The sequence below is a fragment of the Muntiacus reevesi genome, chromosome 5, assembly GCF_963930625.1.
Source record: "Muntiacus reevesi chromosome 5, mMunRee1.1, whole genome shotgun sequence".
Taxonomy (NCBI): domain Eukaryota; kingdom Metazoa; phylum Chordata; class Mammalia; order Artiodactyla; family Cervidae; genus Muntiacus; species Muntiacus reevesi.
The window spans coordinates 35,029,706-35,045,397 of record NC_089253.1 but is presented as its reverse complement, the minus strand read 5'-3'; the positions used below and the strand labels follow the sequence as shown (position 1 = coordinate 35,045,397).

At 45.6% G+C, this 15,692-nt stretch overlaps 1 protein-coding gene across 4 annotated transcripts in view; it reads right to left on the bottom strand.

The window, feature by feature from the left end:
• APLP2 (amyloid beta precursor like protein 2) overlaps positions 1-15,692 on the bottom strand; it is a 61,023-nt gene that overhangs the window by 21,610 nt on the left and 23,721 nt on the right. For all 4 annotated transcript variants that reach the window (XM_065937410.1, XM_065937411.1, XM_065937412.1 and 1 more), the window contains exons 2-4: positions 7,218-7,391; positions 6,251-6,374; positions 1,367-1,479 (exon numbers count right to left, since the gene is read on the bottom strand). In XM_065937410.1, coding sequence (XP_065793482.1) covers positions 1,367-1,479; positions 6,251-6,374; positions 7,218-7,391 — 411 coding nt within the window. The remainder of the gene's footprint in view (positions 1-1,366; positions 1,480-6,250; positions 6,375-7,217; positions 7,392-15,692) is intronic.

The window sequence follows — 15,692 nt, the reverse complement described above, 5'->3', positions numbered from 1 at the left end:
CACAGCAGTGTGCTCAGAGACCCCCATGCCTACCAATAGCCCTCTCAGCACACAGCAGCGTGCTCAGAGACCCCCACGCCTACCCCTGGCTCTCTCAGGACACAGCAGTGTGCTCAGAGACCCCCGCGCCTACCCCTAGCCCTCTCAGGAGACAGCAGCGTGCTCGGAGACCCCCACACCTACCCCTGGCTCTCTCAGGACACAGCAGCATGCTCGGAGACCCCCACGCCTATCCCTGGCTCTCTCAGGACACAGCAGCGTGCTCGGAGACCCCCATGCCTACCCCTGGCTCTCTCAGGACACAGCAGTGTGCTCAGAGACCCCCACGCCTACCCCTGGTTCTCTCAGGACACAGCAGCGTGCTCGGAGACCCCCACGCCTACTCCTGGCTCTCTCAGGACACAGCAGCGTGCTCAGAGACCCCCACGCCTACCCCTGGCTCTCTCAGGACACAGCAGCGTGCTCAGAGACCCCCACGCCTACCCCTGGCCCTCTTAGGAGACAGCAGTGTGCTCAGAGACCCCCATGCCTACCCCTGGCTCTCTCAGGACACAGCAGCGTGCTCGGAGACCCCCACATCTACCCCTAGCCCTCTCAGGACACGGCAGCGTGCTTGGAGACCCCCACCCCTAGCTCACTTCAGAAAACGCCCTCACCAAATCACAATGTTAAGCCTCTGTCATGGACACATTTATTTTTTGCCGAGAAGTTGTGACACTATTCCTTTACAGATTTACAAATTTCGCTTAACTTGCAATGGGAAAATGTCATCTGGCCCAAAACAACGAAAGCCCAAAGGTGGAAAAAATTAAGGCTGGGGTGGTGGTTTCTTTGAATAATTATCAACACTGGTTAACAGTGGTCAGTAATAACATACATTCTTCAGTGGTGAGGAATTCAAATTACTTCACAATTAGGCAAAATAAAGGCAACTGACTGGAAAAACTAACTAAACTTGGAGGACAAGCTAAGGAAGTTCATTCTCCTCAGAGGAAGAATGAAATGACTTCTAGTCCTGTCAGCATGCACATCCACACAGATTTTGTGTAACTGGATATTTCCACACAGGCCTTGGGGTCTGGGGCAGCCTTATTGGATGCCCTGCCGAGAGCTTCTTAACGATCCTTTTAATATCCTTGCCTCCAGGCACTGGACTGTTAATACCGTACTTCCTTACCAAAATATGTAGTCTTCTTTCAAATATTTTTAACTTAGAAGATACAAGTAACTGTAAACTTTGATGAGATAAAGGGGAAAAAACTGAGTTAAGATTATGGTAAGAAGATGATTATTTTTCTGGAGAAACATGCTATTCTCTCTCCCAAAAGCAGCAGCAGCCCCTGACTTCTGCTGTCCAGCTCTTTACCTCTTTGACCACGGTGTGCCAGCGCTGGTGATTCTCACACACCTCCATCCGCTCCTTGTGGAAAAACAGGCACTTCTCTGGAACTAGCAGAACATCACTGACAAATTCACCCACTGGAAAAGAACAGCTTTGTCAGGAGCAAATCTGATCACAATTCAAGGTGAAAACGGCCTGACTGCAGGTTACTGGGACGGTCACGCAGCCACATGCAGACAGGAGCAGTCTCTGATGTGCGTGAGCTGAGCTGCAGCTCATCTATAGGAGCCAACTGGACATTTTAGCTCCACGTCAGCAGACACAAGAGCTTGACACTCTGCCGCAGCTGTGATGCCTAGGACTTCCTTACTCCTCCCCGCCCTCCATTCCTTACTCCCAGCAGGCCTGCAGCATCCAGCAGGGGAAATGGGAAGAGGAGCCCATCAAGACCTCAAACACACACAGCAACTGCCCACCACCTCTGACTTCACACCAACAACAGTACCAGCCTCTCACATCTCTATCTCTGCCCACACTGGGTCGAGTAACAAAATGTCCAGAAAATTGAGACTGCCTGTTCTCCCAAAGTACAGGTGAACTTGACTTTAGCCCTCTGTGTACCTACAGACACCTCGCTCTAAGACAAACCACCACTGTGATGACTGATCCAGGTACAGACCATCAGTGGAGGGTGAACGATGAAGGGGGAGAGATGTCTTTGCAGAAGGAAGGTCTGGCAGACACGACTTTACCCAAATGAGTGATAAGCTGATGGAGGTCATGTTCTGAGGATACATCACCTAGACCATCTTTCTGCTACAGTCATTTGGCTCTAATTAAACACAACAATGAGAGGACGAGATAGTTGGACGGTATCACCAAGTCGATGGACGTGAGTTTTGGGAGTTGGTGATGGATAGGGAAGCCTGGTATGCTGCAGTCCATGGGTCATAGAGAATTGGACACGACTGAGGGACAGAACTGAACGGATACACAACAATATGACAGAAACATGTTCAGAGACATTGTGTTAAACAAAGGGCCTAGACTGTCAAAAGTATTACTGTCATAAAAGATTCAGGAACTTCCTTAGGGGTCCAGAGGTTAAGACTCCACTCTTCCACTGCAGGGGGCACAGGTTCGATACCTGGTTGGGGAACTAAGACCCTACATGCTGCCAAAAGAATAAATAAAAGACTCAAAAGAAAAAGCTGAGGAACTGTCTAGATTAAATATATCACCCTTTTTGCAAGGGAGCTGCAAAGGACATTATTTGAACACTAAGGATAGTTGTCTCAAGTGTGATTGCTATATCACAGTTATAACACAAGAAGGCTCTTGCTCTTAAGAAGTTGAAAGCTACTTCGAGGTGAACTATCATAAAGTCCCAACTCACTTTCAAATGGTCTAACAATGAAAAGTAAGTAAACTGCACAAAACAGACAGAGTAAGATGGATAAGGCAAAATTGGAAGCCCGGGTAACAGGTATGGAGTTCACGGCTGCATTTATCATAGATCTGAAACTTCTCAAAAATAAAAAGCTGGGGGGAAATTACACATAGCTGCTTAGAAAATAGAGCCCTTATCTTTTAGAAATACATGCTGAAATATTTAAGAGAAAAGGTATCTGTGATTTGTTTCCAAATAATGAGGGGTTGGTTGGAGTGGGCCACAGACAGCGTAAGATGGGGCAATGGGCACATGGGGGTTAAGGCGATGATTCTGTGTCTGGGTATGTTTGTAATGTAATAAAAGGCTAGACACTCTGGGTCAGTAGGTCCAAGGTGGGGGGCCTCAGTGATCCGCACTCAACAAACATCCCAGGCTTTTCTGACACATCATGGACAGGCCCCACGGGGCCCGAGCGCAGGACACTGAGGTGGTGCTGGGCTCAGGGGAGATGCGGTAAATAGGGAGGGGAAAGGAGGCGGGCAGGCTCAGCTCTGACGTTTTACAACAGCAACAACAACAAAACAACAACAAGGAAAACCTAATAAAGAAACTGTCTGGCAAGAAAGGTCTTGGGGGAATTCCCTGACGGTCCAGTGGTTAGAACTTGGTGTGTTCACTGCCAGGGTCCAGGTTCAATCCCCAGCTGGGGAACTAAGACCCCACAAGTCAAGTGGCAAGGCCAAAAAAAAAAGAAAAGTAGGGCCTGAACTGGTGTGAAGTCTGCATGTATACCAGTTTCCCAGCCTCATCACAGCCTCAGGCCTCAGTCTCTGGGAGGCCAGGGGCAGCCCCCGACCTGCTGTGAGGGGGAACACGCTCTCTCGTCGTCACTAGCAGCTGCCCCGCATCAAAACAGCCCTCCATGGGGCAGTGAGTCCGCTATTAGCACAGGGACTTCGGGGCCCAATAGCTCAATTTGACACTAATGCAGGAACACAAAGGTGAATTAGACACGGTGCTGCCCTCGAGGGCCCCAAAGGCCCCAGGGAGCTAGAAACAAAGTTTACCATCAACCAGGCTTACAGTCGGAGCTTAGTATAAGCAAAGCCCAGTGGCAAACCAGAATTCAGCTCCACTGGGGAAGCAATCTGAGGCTCAATCTAAGGAGAAATCACTTGAATTCTGACATCCAAGTACCAGCTCTCATTGCTGACAGTAACTGTATTTACTTGGCAATATATTTATTCTTGGTTTTCATTTTGGCCCCGCCTCGAGGCTTCTGAGAACAAGACATCACAGCAGCCATCCCCACCCAAAAATCCTTCAGAAATAAACAAGGACAGAAACAGCCACAGGCTCACAGAGCTCCCTTCTTCAGGTGCAGGAGTCCGTCTGTATATAAATGTCAGAGATGACGAACTCCTTCCCCAAAAACACTAGCACCTTTGCCTCTTCACACTTTACCAACTCTATACCACTCGGACCAACCTATTTAGATGAAAGTTTACGGATAACGAGGCAACCAGTAGTAACGTAAGCTATAAGATTCAGTTTGAGGGGGAACATTGAAGTGTGACTTCTCATTGAATATACTAAGTACCAGTGAAAAAGAGCCACACTGGGAAAGACCAAGTTGCAAAGGCTTATGGACAAGGATGCAAAAGGAAGAAATGATTGCTAGGTAGCATCTCTCTATTGTGTACAAATATTCAAGAATGCTCTTTCATTTCCTTAAGTGTGAGAGTTTTACAGAGAATGAATGAAACCTCATACCCAGAGATTCCTTACAGCCAAATGCAATGAAAAAAGATCTTCAAAACCACATCACACAAAATCTTTCAAAAGCCTCACACCACTGTAGGGTGCTCCATTTTCAATAAACCCTGTTAAGTGCACACAGCGTCCTCCTTTCCCCCACTCAACATTTTTAGAACAAAGTAATTACTATGTATTTTAAACACTGTTACTCAGGTGCTGCCTCTGTTAGTTTGCTACATGTGAGAATGAGAAAAGCAAGGAATCCCATGTTAGGAAAGGTTTTAATGGAGGGAGGGAGGGGAGCAGGTTAAGTTAATGGTTAACAGAAATAGCCACACAGACACAGAGAACAAAGCACTGGGTACCTCCGGGGAGGGAGGGCGGGAGGACCTGGGAGAGGACTGACATATACACACTATTGTGCATAAAACAGGTAACCAATGAGAACGGACTCTGCAGCACAGGGCGCTCTCCTCAGTGCTCTATGGAGACCTGAACGGGGAGGAAATCCAAACAAGATGTGCAAACATGGCTGATTCACTTTGCTGTACAACAGAAACCAACACAATATCGTAAAGCAACTATCCTCCAACAAATATTAACTTAAAAATAAATACAGACCTACAGAGGCTGTCTACTTTTTATTAAACTTTTTATTTTATATTGGGATATAGCTGATTAAGAATGTTGCCACAGTTTCAGCTGAACAGCAAAGGGACTCAGCTCGACATGCACATGTATCCATTCTCCCCCAACCTCCTCTCCCATCCAGGCTGCACAGAACATTTCAGGCTGTCCACGCTTAATACTCTGTGTTCGTCCTATTACGGATCATCAAAACTGGATTATTTTGCCCCATTAAGCTTCTATGACCAAATCTGCCCAAGTCACCAAGGTTACAGATGTGTGAACATAATTCAGGTGTGTTGACGATGAGTGGTCAGGATGAACACACTCACTATGTAAACTCTTGGAACAACCCTCCTTCTGGGTGATGAAATGTCACAGTGGTCCCCAAGGTCACTCTGACTGTTCATACAGATGCATGGAGTCAGGAACACCCTTGTCAGCTGAGCCTTCAGAAGGGCAGGTGGCACAGGGCCTGGCCAAGGCCGCCCTGACTGTCCACAGCGGCCTCGACTCACTCCTTCGGCTCCTGAACACTAAGCACGGAGTCTGATCTGGCTGGCGACACAGGGCTTCAGCAAAATGTGTGCACGAAGTAAGAGGACCAGACCACCCCTCAGGCTGCCGCAGTCCTACGCACACTAGGACTGTTAACAGTCATTTCAGACTCTCGACGTGAACGAAGCTGGGCCTCTCTGAGGGCAGCACGCTCACTCAGGGCTATAGAGAAGGCTCATCCTGAGAAGTCAGAGGACGCCCACAATGGGAGAGGCAGAGTGAGCAACCAAACGAGTCACCTATCCACACCAGAAAGCTGCGAGTGTTCAAAGGTCCCGCGATAAATTCCTACAGCCCTTGGCGTCCAAGCAGATGAAGCTATCTCACTGTGAGCTGAGAGAAAATGAAATGTAAGGGACTTCCCTGGTGGCCCACTGGTTAAAACTTCACCTTCCAAGGCAGGGGGACACAGGTTCAATCCCTGGTCGGGGAGATAAGGTCCCACAAGCTATGGAAAATGGCCAAAAAATAAAAATTAAAAATATTTTTAAAGTTTTTTTAAAAAGAAAAGAAAATGTGATACCGGGGCCCCTGACTCCCTGAGCGGTACCCAGAGGCCCCAGGATGCTCACCGAGACACTTGAAGGGGATCACGATGTGGCTCTTGCACTGCTTCTTGTCCCTCCGGCACCAGTTGTCCACGCTGACTGGCTGGTTTGCCTCCATCACATTTGTGATCTGCAGCTCTGGATACATCTGCAAGGAACAGGGAACACGCACGGTAAACAGACTTTGTCCATAAGAAACGGACACTCGCCAGTGACTGAGGGTGAGGGTCTGTGTGCTTAGCTTCGCCATCGTCCTCTGTGAAGGCGAAGACCCCTCTGCTGCCTGGTTCCAGATGAACTCCTCCTCAAGTACAGACATTCTGTGACCATCAGCTTTGTTTCAACAGGCAGACTTTGGAGCACTTCTAACACATCTTCTGTTTAAAAGGACCTATAGAAGCAACAAGCATTCACCCCGAAACGAGTCTATTAGGTATCGAGTCCACTTATAGGAGATGTGTAAATAGCCGAGTTCATGAACTAAAACATCTGAAAGGCAAGTCTATGGAAGTGTCTGTTAATGAAACTAGAGAATAATATTCCAGTCCTGACCCCAAAGGCTAGTTTTGGTAAGAAGTTAAAATATCTCATAGCCTTTTCTACATCAAGTGTTGACCTGAACGGTCTGTTCAATCAGACCTGAGATAATCCCTTACGATACTGGTGGCTCCTGGCTACAACCTACAAGTGCAAAACACAAGTGCACACGTGACACTGGGCCTGCTTCACATCTTCCTGTGACACGTGGGAAGCCAAGGCTGCATCTCTATGGCCCTGGTCAAGCTCCTGCAGTATTCCTTCCAGAAAGCCCCAAGAGCTTGCAGCACGCCTGGGCCAGGCACACATTCAGAACAAAAGCCTGCTGCCTGGCCATTACCAGCTTGGTCTTAGGTCAAAAGAGGAGAATGACAGAGCACCTGTTTCTAAGCTTACTAGGCTCACACGTGACCCAGAAAGAAAAGCATCTTTATGCTTCAGAAAGCACACTCACCTCCTGACAGTACTGGAGAACTTCTTCTTTTGTGCCGAAGCAGCTCTGGGTGCCTGCTGGGTCAGGCTCCCACCTCCCAGTCTGGATGTTTACATGCATGTTTAACTTCCCACAGAACATTGCGATCTGAGGCTCGGCGACAGCGAATCCTGTTCCAGCGCTGGCTGCGAGGGCCTACAGAGGGAAAACAATTCCAGGGTCACTCCCAGGAGGCGGGCGCGGAGGCGGCTGTGACAGTACAACTGACCTTTTAAAACTCTTCATTAGTTACTATTTCTTCTTCATAAAGAAATCCTTTTCCCAGGAACAAAGCCAGTACAAAAAAAGACCTTTGGACGTCTATGGTCAATAGAAAGGTGGGTGAGAACTGTAAACCCCTCTCCACATCTGGATACTTCTGACCTGGGAACAAATCATCTGCCTGCAGTCCCCTCCAACACAAGCAAATCCACTTCCCAGCCCGGAACACACCAAGCCACAGAGTACAGAATGGCAGAAGTTCCAGGGATTCTACTCAATTCACTCACACAACAAAACTTTATTGAGCCGCTACTATCTTTGCACAGCAGCATGCTAAATGCTTAACACACAATGACGAGCCAAAGATTATGTTCCCTGTCCACAAGGGCTTATGGCCTAGTTCACAGTCGACTCTCAAACAGAAAGTGTGATCCCACCCCAGACATCCTGAGGAGGAAGAGAACGCAGAGCTGGAGGAGCCTACGGTACAAAATAGGGATGTGACGTAACCTGGGTAGGAGGTTGACTGGGGAAGCATCCCGAAGAGTGACACCGGAACAGCTCTGGGCATCCGTGTGAGGAGTGTCGACTGAGAGTCTGTTGAGGGCCTAAGGGAGGTGGGCAGCACACAGGGTCCAGATTGGACAGTCCTTAGACCGAGTAAGGATGGGGTGCTGAGCATTTTAAGCACAGGCTTAATATTTCCAAATGCAGCTCTGATGCTCTCTGTATGCAGGAGAATGGCTTGGGAGCTGGAGAAATAACAGTAGCTCAGGTAAGACACCCCTGGGAGACAGGAAAGGCTCGGTGAAGATGGTTAGGGGCTGCAATACATGAAAAAGGAACACTAAGAGGGACTTCAAGAACAATTTCATCTCGTGCTAGGGAAAAAAACCCAGCTATTTGTAGCCATTAACAGTTCACAAATTACAGGTGAGAAAAAACATTTAGGTATGATGACGAAGGCTCCTGCAGTCTCATGCACTAGAAAAAAACACAGGCATCTCTGCGTCTGCAGATATACCAATATTGACAGCAACTTCCACAATAAAGTTTTGTTCTCTCTCCTAACCTTTATGGTTCTTTCAAAACAAAACTTAAACATCTTTTTAAAAACGTGAAAACTTGAGAGTCAGGTTCAATTATATGGTCTATTATGATCTTTTCAAAAAGAGCAAAGAGCATTAATATTAAATGGTTTTCCTAATAACAGAAGAAAGCAGATTTGGCTTTTAAAATATACAGAAAGTCGTGTTTTCCAGGCAAGTCTCCTTGATCTGTGCTGATGGATGGATTACAGACATGAATGGTCCTTCCAATCAGAAGCCTACGTTAGATTATGAAACACCATTTTTTCCAGGACCACCTGGAAAAGTTTTGCTTTGCAGTTTATTAAAATCAGCCTGCTTTCCACTAGCATGAGACAAGGAAGCACGAACACTTGCTTGATCTTTGGGGGAAAGCTAATCTGTATCTAAAATGTTGCCAAGATCAATCAGGGCTGAGAAACACCTCAATGAGATCCAATGAGGAGAACAGTCAGCAACTTTATTAAGTAAAATAGATCGTTGCCCTACTGTGAGGAATAATCATTTACTCAAGTAGAAGACAGATACTACACCTTCAGAATAATCGATTGTGAAGCTACATACTGGAGTTAAGTCTTGTCTACTCCAAAGAAAGAAAAAAATATTTAAGGTACCTGTGGAAAGAACGCACAAGTAGTACCCTAATGCAGGGGTCCCCAACCTTAGGAATCTAATGCCTGCTTATCTGAGGTGGAACGGATGTCATGACAGAAATAAAGTGCATAATAAATGTGCTTGGATCATCTCAAAAGCACCCCCTCACCCCAGTTTCTGGTGTCAAAAAGGTTGGGGACCACTGCCCTAGTGGCATTTAATTCAAATAGATCATTAAAAGGTATAAAGATGCATAAGACAAATATGCTTGATTCTCACACTGAGCTGGAGATATGCACAAAAAATGCCTCTTGTACTGGTCATTCTTCTTCTGGGAGCCATACTAAGGATGAGGGCTAGTAACGTGAGTTATGATGTGTAGGGAAACGAGCATACAGCACATACAGGGACAGAGGGGAGCAAACCCCAGGCTGCACCCTGCACTGAAACCAGTATTCTCAGCAAATTCCTTCCTTCCAACTCTTCAAAAGCTTAGTCAGAAATAAACAATCAACAGGTCAGGAAATAGTATTCCCTAGTAGCTTAGACGTTTAGTCATGCCTAACTCTTTGTGACCTCATGGATAGTAGCCCGCCAGGCTCCTCTGTCCATGGAATTCTCCAGGCAAGAATACTGGAGTGGTTTGCCCTGCCCTCCTCCAGGGGATCTTTCCAACCCAGTGATCAAACTTGCATCTCTTACATCTCCTGCATTGTAAGTGGATTCTTTACTACTGTGCCACCTGGGAAGCCCAGTGTTTCTTAAACCTGCTACAAATGAACTACCGTGGTTAAATGTGAAAGACGCTGAGCAACAGTTTCTAAATTCTGGACTAGACTTATGGATATATACAACAACATGGCTAAATCTGAAATCAGATTTGTGGTTATCCATAAAAGAGTTAACAACTGGGAAAAAGGACAAGAATTTTTTTGAACAATAAAATTTTTTTAAGTTTTAGTCTGGTAATAACTGCATGCATATAAACATTTTTTCACAACTCAAAAAATGGTATATTCTAATATTAAACAAGTGGAATGCCGGGGTGGGATCTCATCTTTCAGGAGTACAGGGCCAAGGGAGGGAAGCCATTTGCCTCTTACATTCCAAAAATGAATATAGGTAGGAAGCAGCGTCAGTTACGTGAGGTCGCCCAGGCCACAGAGGGGGCGTGGTCAAGATCATGCAGGCAAATGCCCGTCACACAGCAGATGACGGTCCATGTGTGGTCTTGGCTGAAAGACCACAAAGGTTCTGACTGTATGAATGCTCAGTTTACGGGTCAACCACAGAGGTCAGTACATTGGTAGCAAGTGCCCTTGATCTTTGTGTAGAGAGAGTCAACAGCATCTTCCCCAAAGAGGATCTCAAACACCCAAGGGTAAAGCAGCAGGAAGCAGCAGCTTGCAGCCACAGCTCCTCACATCAGTCACCACCAAGGGAAAGGAGGGCAACTGGAATCGGTCCAGACAGCTCATATGCTGCCGTGATTCACTTCTGAGTTCAGAAAGATTAATCCTTGTGGTCATCAGAGACTCTCAAGAAGGTATCATTTGGAATATAAAAAGCCTCTGCGGACAACGTCCAGGAATCAACTAATCAAACATACCCTAACCTTACCTAGAGTGCAACAGGACTTTTTTTTTGTTTTTTTGTTTTTCCTGTAATCCTTGTGCTTTCCTTTGAAAATGCTCTTATTTAATGTGCTCTCCATTTTCTGAAGCAAACACTGTGCTTTGATCCATTACATCAACATATAAATCAATCTGCTTCTTAAATCTAACATGTTACAAATGGGATTTTGCTGCCAAGTCAGCACTTCTGACATCCTGTGAACCTGGAATCCTCCACCAGAGAAAATGAATGCCCCGTGCCAGGGCGCTGTGGCCAACCCTTGATCTGTGCACGCTGCAGCACTTTCAAGACTTTGAGTACAAATTGCATCAACTGCTTTCCGAGCCCAGCACTTCCACTTTACTTAATAATTCATTCTTAATAAGAAATCCCATTCTATTAATTTGGCTCAGGAAAAGAGTTTAGCTACCTGAGGATGGAAATTCAACTTGGTTAAAAGTGCTTCTAGTCACTTGGTTGAAAACCTGAAATGGCTTAAAGCAAAAAATAAATAGGAACAAACAAAAATCTCATCCTAATGCTAATTAAGGGTCTTTAGGCATCACCCCAGAAGCATCTCCTGGGCCCACCTCAGCCCCATCTCCCTTCACAAAGCAAACAGGTAATCCATTGCTTCCTCACTAAAGCTACTGCCCCAGGATCTGATTTGGCGCCAGGCTCCGTTGAGAGTGCCTGCCATGGAGGGAGCATCCTTCAGAGAGGAAGGCTTTATCCCGTTCCTGAGGGAGTCTGTTCCCTGGCACAGGAAGTGCTCCCGTGGTCTGATCCAGGGCCACACGGCTTCAGCTCCCATCATATCACTGAACGAGCAGCGCCTACTTACCATTGCACAGGAGTGACATCGAGACTGACTCTTACTCAAAGACACTCCTTTTTAAAAAACGAAGTCAGTAAATGACAATCTACGCATGGATGTGAAGATCCTGTATTCATTTCTGTCTGCTCAAGTTCTGAACGGCATGTCACGATTTCTAAATTAAAATGACTTAAGTCTGTGTCCACAAACCTGTGGCTAAGATTTACTTAATCGAGCAAAGTTTAACAAAATCCATAGTTTCAAGGTTATTGCCCCAATATATTAACTACAAAAGGGAAGACAAATGACTTCACAAGTGGAGACACTGCTGTGTCTCCAGCAATAATTCACGTTAAGAAGACAGATGAGCAGAGATGACTGATGGCTGTCCCAAACTGGAGGCTACGGACAAAAAGAACAGATGCAAAGTGGGAGCCCAGACAGCATCCTCGAACAGGAAAAGGACACTGGAGTAAACCTGGAGCCGGATGTGAACAAGGCCTGTGAGTCAGTTAACAGCACCGCACCAGAGTCCACCTCCCAGCTCCGATAACTGCACGAGGGTTATGTCAGGTGTCAACATGAAGAGAAGCACAGTGTTAACGTATGCGGGAACTCTCTCTAGTATTTCTGCAACTTTTAAAATACTCTAAAATTAGTTCAAAATAAAACAGCTTTGGTTTTTTAAATCCTCTTCCTCCCTTGCCTGAGTCTGACTGTGACTGCATGGTTTCAATCTGTCAAAGGAAAATGAAACATTTTGGCAGGACAACTAGCAAGTATAATCAAGCAGGCCCAATACCTGAAAAACTGTTTATTCTGAACACATAATGCAGTAAAACCCCATGTGTATATAGATTATATCTGATTTCTCTCCAGTGGGGGGGACTACTATAATCCTGCCCAAAGTCTAACGTGTAAGAGACCCCACTTCTGTTATTGTCCAAAGGGTGACTGTAGTCTGATGCCCCAAACGCGTCTTCCTCAGTAAGAGTGAAGCTTTCCATTGAAAAAAGCTCCAGGGACTTCCCTGGGGGTCCAGTGGTTAAGAATCTGCCTTGCAATGCAGGGGACACAGGTTCGATCCCTGGTCTGGGAACTGGGATCCTTCAAGAAATGGGACAACTAAGCCCACTGTGTACCACAACTATCGAGCCAGCACTCTGGAGCCCGCATGCTGCAACTAGAGAAAGTCCAAGCGCAGCCACCAAGAGCCTGTGTGCCGCGACAGAAAGCCAGTGGGGCCAAAAATAAATAAATAAAAATAGAAAAGCTCCAGACTTCAAACATTTTAACCTACTATTTAATAAAATAGCAGGATTCTTGTTAAGCATTTTCCAGCTTTGGAAGCAAACAGAGAAGCCTGCGCTTAAAAGGGAGTTTACATTACACCAGCTAAAAATCCTCGGTCTCCCTTTCTTTTTTCTTAACATTTGGACTTAATTCTAATTAGAAACTGGTGAATTAGGTTAGGCGGAAGAACGCTAAATGTAAAAGGCCATTTTTCTTCCACTGACATATGCCAGCTGTCAGGTATCATTTTCGCAGGCAGTAATTTATACAAATGATCCTGCTTTTATTAGAGCTCTAAATATTCAAGTATAAATGAGGTATCAATTCCAAGACTGAAAGCAGTTTAGAGTGTCTCCAAGGCTTTTGACAGGAATGTGGTGGTCTGTCCACCTGGGCTACACTGGGAAGGATACAAGCATTAAGGTTTAAGAGCAGTCTGTCTTTAAGCATTTTAGAGATGAGAGCTAAGAGTCTTTTATAAAGTTACTGAAATACAGAAAACACTTTCATATATATATGTAAAAAAAAAAAGCAGAACAGTGCAGAACAGTGTTTATGGATCTAGAATTCTCAAATGAACAAATTCTCTACAGGTTCCTGTATTTCTTTCCAATTGCCCATAATAAAATAGGAATTCTACGAAACTGACTTCCTCGGGTACAGAGGTCCTAGGGACAATCGCGTTGCCAACCATCACCTCCTGACCCCGGAGCAAGTGCATGACGTGATGGCTAAGAGCACCGGCTGCACGGGGCGGACAAAGTGCGACTGAGTTCTGGCCCCACCACTGACGAGCTATGCCACGTTTGGGAGGTTACCTAAGTCACCTCCTGGACCCCAGGCTCCTGTCTGTAAAACGAGGACAACAGTAACTAGATACCATAGTGAGTTTCACACAAAGTGCTTGAAATAGTGCTTCAAGTGTTCTTCAAGTGTTGGTGGCTAATATCATCAGGCTTTGAACTTCTTTATCTGTAAAATAGGGCTACTGACACACTACTCCTCTCAGGCCTGTTGTGGGATTAAATTAAGAGAACGCACATAAGCACTAAGCAAAACTCCTGACTCAAACGTCAGCATTGTTATCATCGGCTGGCTCTTGAAGGCATCATTCTCTCAGGCCATAAGAACAGGGGCTTAAGTCATGGGTGTACCACATGACCAGTCACATCCCCACAAATCCATGAAATGGGGTGAAGATGGCACCTACCTTCTCTACCTTTGAAAGCTGGATGCACCAGAGTGGGCTACATTCACACTCCATGTTTTATTTTGAGGGAATTCAGTCATCAAAGGTTCACAAGACGATGCAGTGCCAGGCTACCACATAAAAAGGGAAGCACCGGGGTTGCTGGCTTCCCAGTTCTGGTTTTGCTTCCTGCTGAAAGTGAGGTCAAGATGAATCTGTGTTTCCCATCAAAAGGACACTATGTTATTTTCCTAAATCTTTCCTAAATCTTGTTCTCTTGATGTAACTGGCTAAGTAGTCTTGTGGAGGTTACTTCTCTCCTGACCCCAGTTATCCCTTTCAGGTGACATAAATACAGCGTTAGCCAAATGTTAGGTGTTTCAATAAATGACACCCATGGTATCAGCTCTGCTCCCATTACAGCAAACAGAAGTCCATGCTCCTGTAACTCTTGACACATGAGACACACAGCTTGCAAAAGACAGCTTCCTCACTACATAAAAATCTGCCTGATTCCCAAGCAAAACCTGTTGTGTTTTGAAGGCTGTGACCTGCAGAGGTCAGAAAGATGGGATGGCGGAGTGAGTAGTAACATCAGAGGATCTCCAAGGTGTGAACCTGCCTTCCACTTGGCAATCACTGGTCAGTATTACCCAGGCAGCAACCAAGGGCCTGAGGAACAAACAGCCCAGGCAGTCTTGGCAGGGGTGGGGAATAGGCATGTTTCCTAAACCTTAGAAGACTTAAATGATTTCAAGTTACTAACACCAGGAAGTACAAAGATTAAATATTATTCATTAAATATGTTCACTCCCAAATCATTCTTATGGACTCACAGATGACAGAAACAATACAAACGATGGAGCATTTTCTGTGGCATAGGCGAGCACAAACCTGGCAACATTCTCAGAAATTATAAGCATACTTCTAACTGATCTGATGCTAATATTAAATGCATTAGGTCAATCATTAAAAATTAGGTAATTTGGAGGCATATTTTGAGTATTTTATATACTTGAAACACAATAAGTCCCACCTCTTTTAATAAATTCTATTCTTCAGATAGACTTATTTCACTAAAATAAAAATACTTAGTATTTTACCAAGGTTAAAGTGGGTAACTATCCAACACGTCAGCTCTGGTTGCAGTGCTCTGACTTCAAGATGTTCTAACCACAAACGTGAACAGTCAATGTCAGAAACTGGACCTGATTTCGCTGGATCTTTTTTCCTTTAAGTATCTGGGGAAAGATAAAGCAAACCCATGCAGCTGCAAACATCCCCACGTAAATATCCAGGTCAGTTTTTCCTGGTGTTGGAAAGCAGGGGGTCCCCAAACACTTGCTGGGGGCCGCTGCAGTCTGTAACAGGGTCCTCATGCAAGGAAGAGAAGGCTGGTGAGCAGGTCCACACACGGACGCAGGCAGTGCCAGCTGCTAACTGCCCTCCTTGAGAAGTGACTGTCCTGAGTTCTAAGGCACTCTTCTTTCTACCGTCTGTCTTAAAACATTTTTCATAGGATGACAGCAGTAGAAAATGAGTAGTCTGTTTTTAAAAATATATTCCTTCCCTAGTATTAAGAACTGACAACCTTACCAAAAATTTTTTTCTTAGCTTTACTATCCCATGAAAAACAAAGC